At 37.6% G+C, this 9,969-nt stretch overlaps 2 protein-coding genes across 2 annotated transcripts; one reads left to right on the top strand and one right to left on the bottom strand.

Annotated features, from left to right (window-relative positions):
- The first annotated feature begins 504 nt into the window (after window positions 1–504).
- On the top strand, window positions 505–5,184 carry tomm20b (translocase of outer mitochondrial membrane 20b). The gene is made up of 5 exons (XM_063012702.1): window positions 505–742; window positions 3,422–3,468; window positions 3,902–3,983; window positions 4,159–4,301; window positions 4,463–5,184. The coding sequence occupies exons 1-5, from the start codon at window positions 619–621 to the stop codon at window positions 4,505–4,507; spliced, it is 441 nt and encodes a 146-aa protein (XP_062868772.1). The 5' UTR covers window positions 505–618; the 3' UTR covers window positions 4,508–5,184.
- A 591-nt stretch (window positions 5,185–5,775) lies between these two features.
- On the bottom strand, window positions 5,776–9,918 carry rbm34 (RNA binding motif protein 34). Its single transcript, XM_063012701.1, has 11 exons — window positions 9,710–9,918; window positions 8,782–8,944; window positions 8,559–8,677; window positions 8,269–8,479; window positions 7,745–7,804; window positions 7,624–7,667; window positions 7,440–7,523; window positions 7,078–7,141; window positions 6,957–6,999; window positions 6,669–6,787; window positions 5,776–6,198 (listed from the first exon to the last, which is right to left on the bottom strand). The coding sequence occupies exons 1-11, from the start codon at window positions 9,733–9,735 to the stop codon at window positions 5,842–5,844; spliced, it is 1,290 nt and encodes a 429-aa protein (XP_062868771.1). The 5' UTR covers window positions 9,736–9,918; the 3' UTR covers window positions 5,776–5,841.
- Window positions 9,919–9,969: the final 51 nt, after the last annotated feature.

The raw sequence follows: 9,969 nt of genomic DNA on the forward strand, positions 1-9,969 counted from the left end.
AGACAGACAGACAGACAGACAGACAGACAGACAGACACTTTATTTATCCTGAAGGAAATTATTGGTCTCCAGTAGTTTAACAAGCAAAAGAAGAGAAACTAATACAAATACAAATTAAGTAAGTAAATAAGGTAAATAAGGTGCATTTATACAGCATATGGTAAGCAGCAGAAAAACAGTATGTGTAAACAATGTATACAGATATATAAGAATAAATATAGAAATAAGTATATTGTTATAGTTATAAATATATACAATGTATATATAAGAATATGACTATAGACTGTATATCAGATATACTGTAGAATATATCAGACATAGGTATGGATGAGTATAAAATGTATAAAAGGTACAAATGTAATAATGATTCTTTACTGTGTATATTACTGCTATAACAATATAATTTTTGTCACGCACTTTCACACACGTTGTGCAGCAGCTACGTTTAACGAACAGGCAGTACTCTGGACAGCTAGTGAGGTCATATGGAGCGCCTGCTGCACTGGGTCCTTCCTCTCTCCTCGCCTGGCTGAGGGTCATGTTCAGAGCCGCATAGCCGCGCTGAATCCTCACACACAGCTTCATTTGATCCGGATCCATTCTAATTTATTTCCAGACATGATGGGCGGTAGGACGAGTGCCATTGCGGCCGGGCTCGGAGCAGCTGTTTTCGTAGGTTACTGCATTTATTTCGACAGGAAACGAAGGAGCGACCCAAATTTCAAGAACAAGCTAAGAGAGCGTGAGTGCTGTGGGCTGTAATACAAATTACTGTGATGGGTACACGTAGTGCACTAGATCCAGTGCGGAAAGCGTTTCTTTATACCCTACGTAGTGCACTTGTGTACGGGAGATGGAGGATTTTTGAGATTCGGCCATGTTTCTACAAAACAGAGTCCGTAAACGTTATGAGCTAATACTGTTAATGCCAAATGGCATCACATTACCTGTTATATAATTACATTTTATTTTCTAAAATTAATGTACATAATTGAAAGAGAATCTGTAAGTAATAAAGAGCCGAAATAACCCGCTTTAACAAGCTAGCTAGTCTTTGTTTTTCCACCCATGGTTCATTTGTCAGGTAGATTAGGTACCCACCATACATGTGCAGTGTTTATTATTATTATTATTATTATTATCATAATTAATTTGATTATTAACTTAGATTATTATTAGTCAGTCCAATCTTTGCTATTTATCAGAGGAAAGGAACATCCGAAGTAACACTTATTATTTAGGAATGTGACCTCACACCCTGGTTGACCTCCATCCAGCCTAGGGCTGGGCGGTATGACCCAAAATCTGTATCACGGTATTTTGACGGTTTCACGGTATATTTCACGGTATATTTTTGTATGACTGGGACTTATTCTACTCTCATAAGTACATAGAATATAATTAATATAATTTTTACCATGTGTATAAGGAAGGGTTAGTAGGGCTGCAACTAACGATTATTTTAGTAGTTGACTAATCTGACGATTATTTTTTTTCGATTAGTCGACTAGTCAACGGTTATTTATGTCATACCCTCCATCTCTGCCTTAACATAACAAAACTCTGTTATTTAAGTTCCAATATCAAATTAAAATAATGACCCATGAAACATGAATATGAAACTTAAGCTTGATAGTTTAATTAAATATATTTGAAACATTAATACACAATCACAATAAAAAAATTCAATGAAATAAGAAAGCTTTGGACAGCATTAGAAACTATTATGTTTCAGAAGTTATCACTCTGGAAGTCAGAAACATTTATAACATGTGGTTGAGAAACATGTGAATGCTGTCTGTGAGGACCTCAGCCATCTGATGGGTGCATGAACCTCTTCTCTTCTCATCCACACTCCATTGCTTAGTGCTATTAATAGAAAGAGCAAAAGAGAAAGCTGTATTAATTATCACAAACTGAAGGCTGTGTATCATAGTTTATTACAAATAGTTTACTGGCTATGCCAACTAAATCATAACAGGTTAAATATCTTAACTGAATTATCTGCTGAGCTAACTAGCTATCATTAAGTGGAGGAGGCTTATTATTTAGAATGAATGCTCTCATTAACGAGAGCAAAAAATATGGCGAACTCTTAGATAGTTTTCCGACAAGTACTCTAGCATTAACAAACATTAACTACGTTGGTTAAAGCACAAAGCGGTGTAAAAACTTACCTGAATAACGCTGGTCATCACAGCTGCAAGGCGTTTCACCGGAGTGCTGACGTGAAACCACAACTCTGCTCTGTAGTTTCTGCGTTCAGCTCGTTTCTTTGGGTTATTTTGGCTGAAATGCTCCTGAAATACTCCTGAAAGTTTTGGTCTCTCTATCTTTGCCTCTCTGTGTTCATAAACTCCTCGCTGTGCCATGGAAGCGATGCTGCGCCCCCTGCAGTCCCTTTAGTGCGTTGCAATAATAACGACGCGTCGACAATGAAATTCCACGTCGACAAATTTTTATAGTCGACGTTATCGATTATGTCGACGTTATCGATTATGTCGACTAATCGTTGCAGCCCTAGTTTTGAGTACTATAAGCTTTGCTTGGTCCCACAAAATGGCACAATATATGATGGAATTGGTACGTGTGAAACATGTGAAACAGTTGCAATAACCCTCTAACATCACAGCCGTGCATCTAAATGTGTGTTTAATTGAACAGACTATATGAGGTTGGCACCAGTACAGATCATCAGTGAACTTTAAAACACTTACATTACATGATCTGCCTAATACTTTATCATTGTCAGCAGATAATGTAAACATTTGTTTAATAACAGATCAAGAGATTAATATTTTTTTCTGGGTGTATTCTTTTTTTTTTTTAATGCCAGGATGCTCCCTAGACAATGTGGTACTGGTAGGACTGGACTTCTTGATGTAATAATTACTTAACTAAACAGATGTAATATAAACTTAATAGTTTAAACATAAAACAAACCAGTTTCGACCATATTCGATATTTTCCATGGGTAATCTGCACTAATTTGCAGTTGTTGTTTAATTATTTAATTTAAAAAATGTTATTTGGTCCAGCTCTAGTTCTACACTCAAGTCTCTCTAGATTTTAGTAGAAGGAAAACAAAACAAGAGGCTTTTGAATAGAAGATTTTTATTTTTCTTGCGTATTGTACGTTGTGTTACAGAATAAACAGTAAGTTTTGTGGTGCTTTCTACTGTGCTACTGACGATAGAACACCATTCTGTCAAATGAAGTTAAATGACTTTTTGTGATGACTATGAAAATGTAAATATATATTTTAGGGTATAACTGAGGTTAATCACTGTGTATGTAATCATTTAGATGTAGGACTGTAGTGTATGTCATGGATGCTTTTATAATGGACGTTCAGGGGCTATTAAAACAATTTTTAAATAGACAACATTCATGCTGAATTAACAAAGATTGTTTCTTGCAGGAAGGAGGAAGCAGAAGGTGTCACAGGAAAAAGCTGGCTTATCAAGAGTAAGGACTGACTAGTAGAGCTTTTTATAAATGTGTTTATATTTATTTTTTAATGTATGCATTTGCCCCCTTTTCTCCTGATCTATGTATCCAGTTACCAGTTGTATCTGTTCTACTGCTGCAGACCTTAGTTGTGAATGAGAAGGGTCGTATCTAACACACCCCCACACAGTTGCAGCAGCAGTTAGGAAGCCCTTTGGCTGCCCTTCCTCAGACACAGCCAGTCATGTCTGTATAGATGCGTGGCTGGCCAATAGCAAACCCAAGATTCGAACTCGAGAGTTTAAGTTCTCAGCAGTGTTGGTGTAGCACGTTTTAAGGCTGCAACACCTGAGCACCTCTAGTTAAAGAGCTTCTAAAATCTGACTCAGTGTAATGGATAATAGAACATTTGATTAAACATCAGCTCTAAAGTGTGTGTGTTTCTCAATAGCTACCAGACTTAAAGGATGCAGAAGCTGTGCAGAAATTTTTCCTGGAAGAGATTCAGCTGGGAGAAGAGCTGTTGGCACAGGGTACGAGACTCTTTGATTTGTCTGTGCACACCTCTTATTAATGTAAATTGAAATAATAATATAAAATAGAGTTTATAAAAGGTTGGTGCGCAGTTCAGACACTGCAAGCTCTCTGTCTGTCTTTTGTTCAGTCTCTTTATTAGTTCTATGTTTAAAATCCTCTGTCGTCATTCAGGAGATTATGAGAAAGGTGTGGACCACCTGACCAATGCCATAGCGGTGTGTGGTCAGCCTCAGCAGCTCCTCCAGGTTCTGCAGCAGACGCTGCCTCCACCCGTCTTCCAGATGCTCCTCACTAAACTGCCCACCATCAGTCAGGTGAGAAAATTATTCCATTTCTGATTTTTCCTAATTTTTTTTATGAGCAGGTCGACAACAATCCAGTAAAAGTGGAGAGCTGAGCAGCGTATATCAACTATATCAATCTGACACGCTGAATTAAATGTCATAAATGTTTTTTTTTTGTTTTTTTTTTGCAGCGCATCGTCAGTGCACAGAGCATGAGTGATGACGACATCGAATAAGAAGAGTTCCTTTCAAACACGTCGATTCTACTCGGTGGAAATGTCTCCTGTCTGGTTCACCCCTCGATCGTTAAATGACCTCCTGTTTTCCATCTACTGTGTACAAAGACTTCCCAAACCCATAGAAACATTTTATAATAATTAAAAAAATAATTTGCCTTTAGGCCAGATGATGTTAGTTGTTCTGTGTTTGGTAATGTTGAACTATCTGATGATGTTGATGATGATGAGGTTTGTGCTGTTAGACGACTCGGCAGTTGCTGTGTGTAAATGAACGAGATACAGAAACATGATCAGGACTCTTTATTTCTCTCACTAATATGCAACAAAGTGCTGCACACCCACAACTCGTCCTGAACCCTCACAACTCCTCCTGCATCGCAGACTGAACGTTTACATCGTCCAGCTTACTTCAGATTGAGTGATTTTTAGTAAGACTGTGTTTGTAGGTTTTCTCTTACGTTCCAGAGGATCTTTGTGTGTTGCTTATTATTCTAAAAATAAAATAGTGGCCCGGCTTGATCACATGCAGCTTTGCAGGGTAAACAGAAGAAAAAGGATGAATTTGCTGGATTAAATGTTTTAAATTAAACTAAATGCCTCCCTCATCACAACCTGTAAGGTAAAGCTGCACACATGATTTTTATCCATTTAAATAAATTGACTGACCCACTAAACTGGACTTTCTCTGATGATGTTACGGCTGCAAATGTTAGACTACACTGCATGGTCTTCACCCGCCCGAAAATACAAACTTTGTACCAAAAAAAGTTGGAACAGTGGATGAAGTTTGAACAAAGACAGCACTTATTGTTCAGTTTTTATTAAAAATGGGTCAAAATTTCCCAAACATTAACTATTAATTAATTGTACTTTTGTACATTTAAGCTCATTTGTGTTTTGAATGCTGCAACAATCCAAAAATTAGAGATGGGCGTAAGTCTTTCATACAGATGAACTTCCAAAAATCTAAGTCTTTTATACAGACTTATAGAGGCAACAGACTTAAGTTTAATTTCATTTTAATCAACCACTTTTTTTTTTTTTTGCCAGGGTCACAGAGGATCCAGTCTGATCTAAAAACACTGGGTGCTGGCTAAAATACCCAGTCTATCACAGGGCTTTGGGTATCCTTCCCCTTAGATACAGCCAAACATGTCAATAAGTGTCAGTAAACAGTGACAATTTCTAATCTTACGGGGCAATTTTAATCTGAAGACTTTTGTAACAGCAATACAAACACTTTCAAAAGAACAACACAGTGTAGATAAACTCACAAAAGTCTTTTATTCCAAATAAAAGCTAGAAGAAACATTCAGGTACCAAGAACACGATTAAATATGAACCGTTTTGCTCTTCCTGGGTTTGAATTTCTTTTTCAGTCCTTTGCTCTTCTTGGAATTGGGATCGCTCATCTTCCCTTTAAAGTCGCTGGAAGTTTTGTTGCCCACACCAGGACGCTTTTGAAACGACTTCCCCGTCGATTTGCTCCCTTCAGCAGCTCTGAAGTTTCCAGATTTTGGTCCTCTCCTGTTCCCTGCGTCTCTCCCACCTCGGCCTTGACCTCCTCTCCCTGCTGAACGTCTGTCGTCCTTCACTTTCTCCTTCTTCACCGAGCGTTTCACTCTGATCTTCCTACCGAGCAGCTCCGAGTTGTTTAGTTTCAGCGCCAACATCACCGCATCCGTGCTCTGAAAGAGAAACGTGCATTTACTAAATAGACACAACGTTTACAAAATAGATAGTAATTACATGCGGCTTGCACACCCTTGCTTTTCTTTTGCATTTCCCCCCAATTTTCCTCACAATGTGGTCGTTTCCAATTACTTGATTGCATTATGCTTGCTCTCTACTAATGAGCCGTGACTAACACATGCCCCTCCGACACGTGTGCAGTAGTTGACTGCATTTTTTTCACCTGCACGAGGCGAGTTCATATGCGGATCAGCTTTGTGTACGAGAAGAAACACCCTGATCAAAGCATTATCCTTTGTCTCTGTGCAGCGCCATCAATCAGCCAGCCCCCCCCCCCCCTCCCTTAGTTTTAACTATTATTTATTAATACAACGTTTTATATAATATATACTGTTTCCTAAATTGAAAATTCCACATATGAATTGCATCGTTCTGTTCTACCATTAAGATAATATAAACTACTCACCTCAAAAAGAACATAACCGAAGCCCTTTCCCACTCCGGTGTTTCGGTCCCTCACTAATCGCACAGCCTCAACATTTCCACACTCCTCAAAGTGCTGGCGGAACTGCAGCTCCGTCACATCTGTGGAGTTTAATCCTATATAGTTAGTACCTCATAATATAAGTAATCATGCAGATGTGAAGATGTGTTAAAGTTTATAATACTTACTTTGTTGGACCTCACCAACTCAATGCAACAATAATCACGGCTATTCCAAAGATCAAGAAAGGCTAACGTATGAAACACTCACCGTATGAAAGGTTGCCGATGAACACAGACCTCTTGTGGTCATGCTAGAAGTTGAGAAATAAAAGAAAATATAACAGATGATAAATGCCAGACAGGTTCCACATTACTGTGCTGATACTCACTGAGCCGTGCTGTGAAACTCGATCCACTCTGATGATAACATCTTTCTGAATTTCCATCCTGTTCCTGCAATAAAAATGTTATTTTTGTAAAACCTGTAAATCTGAATAAGTTGGTTTTGTATTAAAGTCTTGATTTCTTAACATTCTATTAAGTCTGCAGTCTAACAACCTTTTAAATGAATAGCTTTACCCCCCATGCTGTACTTTACATCCTAATCTAAAAATACCTCAAATACCCTCCAACACCTGTGCAGTAACCTTCACAGTGGGGTTCACGTACTGATCTCCATTATCCTCCCGTCTCTGTGCAGCATAACTGCAGCAGTATTATGATACAGACGTGACGGACAGAGTTTGTTTACCTTTGCAGGGCGTTCTTTGCTCCTTCCTGGTCGTTAAACACCACATAAGCATTAATGCTGGGCTTCTTGGGATCAATCTGGCGTCTAGAAAGAGATGTTAATGGAATCAGATGACAAATACAGATGTGACAGAAATGAAACCAAGTTGAGAGAACACAAAATCAAAATGAATGAGATCACAGACCGAATGGTGGCGAGTCTGCGGGACATCGTTGGATCTTCTCGTAGCTGCAGGAAACAAAAATGTACAATCAAGAGAAGGACGATTTCAATCTGGATTATAGCTGAACTGATATAGAACTTACAACTGAGCGGAATCGCACCGACTCAATCTCTCCCAAATCCTTGAAAATCTTCTTCAGATCCTGTCAATCAGACAACATCAAATTAGACAGAGATATATCAGCTATATAAAATAAAAAATCTTAGAGATTTAGATTTAAACTGTGCAAATGTTCTTTTGCATAACTGAATGAATGCAACATGTATTTTTCTTGTCCAAAAGGCAAAACATGTATTTCTTTGTTTATGAGTTTGTATCACTGCATCATAAATATACATTCATCACATCTAATATTTGCTTATATGCCCCTTTGCTCTTTTTGTTAGACAGGAGTGGGTTTTAGAATCCCTGTAATCCCCTTGATTTCAGCACAATTTATAAAATACTTTAGCTAAAACCTTGCCCAGACTTCTAATCTTGTTAAAAATCATGATTTGTGAGATTTTGTTAGTTACATCACCCTTGTAGTTCCAGAAAAAACACCACAAGTGCATTAACAAAAATGAAAAATCACATCAACTTGTCCTAAGCTTTAAACTTACACACCTTCTTTTTGCAACTGACAGGTAAGTTTCCAACAAACACGGTTCTTTTCAGTTTAATTCTCTCTTCTGCTTTGTTCCAGGTGGTCTTTTGTCTTTTTGCAGCTCGCTCCTCTTCAAGCAAATCCTCGTCGTCAGTCTTCAGAGCTTTGCGCTTGACTTTCTTTTTACTTTTTTGGACATCTTCATCATCTGCATTTTGTAAAGCTCCTTCTCTGTAAATTAAAAAAACAATTGAATTATGTAATAATGAACAATCTACATTATTACTTGAATATATAAAATATTAGAAACCTGTCCTCCAGCTTCTTTTCAGCTAATGATTTTTCTTTTTTAGACTTTATGTCTTTAAGGCTTCCTCCACTGCTCAGCACACCTGATGTCTCTTTTTTGCAGCTGGTCTTCTGTTCAACCTGTAGATACATTTTTGTGTATTACTAGCAAACAACTACTTTCCTGAATCTCCTGATCTCAGAAACACATTTTTACTGAATAATAATCAGTTCTGCAGACTTACTTTTGGTGCAGGAACAAAGGCAGCTTTGCTGTATGGGGATGTAAGTGAGAACAGGGAGGACAGAGCACTGTTTGCTGTTGAGGTCTGACTAGAACACAGGCTGTCCGACACCAGACCGACAACATAATCTTTTGGCTGTACAGCCTCAGGATTTGGCGCATCACTGAGGAAGAAAGAAAGGACAGTGAGAAATCTATTTAAAACTCATAAGTAGGTGCAGAACTGTGCAGTTATTGTATTTCTATGCCAAACGTTAAATTTAATCAACTCACAATTATTGACACCCATTCCAGATAAACCATTCCTTCTTTTATTGACTAAATAATCAGAATACTTTGCCCAAAATAAATGCTCACACAGTTTGAGTTTGTTAGTTTTCTGTATGTATGACAACATCTGCTGGGTCAAACATATTGTTCATTTTTAATCTGATGGTGTAGAAAGTTTAATAATGCCATGTAATGTCTTCCGAATTATTCATTAGTGATTATAATTGACTACAGCTTGTGATTTCTGTGCCAGTTTGACTAAACCTCAGGCATAACAAAGGAACAGTGTAGGAAGCTGTTTTTAGAAAGAAAGCAGACCATAGAATTTCAATCAGGATCAGTAATGTGACTTGGAGCCATCAGAGGTTCTGCCTAATTAGAAAAGCCAAAAATCACGTAGGAGGTTTAAATGTAGTTTGAACTACATGTCACAATTTTACAAGCTGTGTGCAGGCAATTATTCTTTATTCTACATCTGAAACATTTATCTCACTATTAATATACAATCAGAGTATTCATTACTTGAGACATTTGGATACTATAACAGGTTTGGCTTCGGGTAATGGACATTTGTCCTGCATTATAAGCTAAAAAAGCCGCACAGCTTTAAAAAAACACATTTCCCATCATGTATACATTACATATAAAATAATCACAACCTGTTAGCTGTGTGCTTCTTCTTCATGATTGCTTTGATCCAGTCGGTAACCGAGTTAAATTAATTAACTTTACCTACTTGCTCAACTTTTACACACGTATGTTAAGACGTCAATATATTTATAGACTTATTTAATTTGAAATTACAGCTAATTACATAAAAAAACAAATGTTGTGCACTAGTGCTCTACCAAAACACGTTATATGTGCTTCATGATCATGAGTGCATTGACTATTCCTTCCGGAAAACAACGAGATAAAT

The sequence above is a fragment of the Trichomycterus rosablanca genome, chromosome 17, assembly GCF_030014385.1.
Source record: "Trichomycterus rosablanca isolate fTriRos1 chromosome 17, fTriRos1.hap1, whole genome shotgun sequence".
NCBI lineage: Eukaryota > Metazoa > Chordata > Actinopteri > Siluriformes > Trichomycteridae > Trichomycterus > Trichomycterus rosablanca.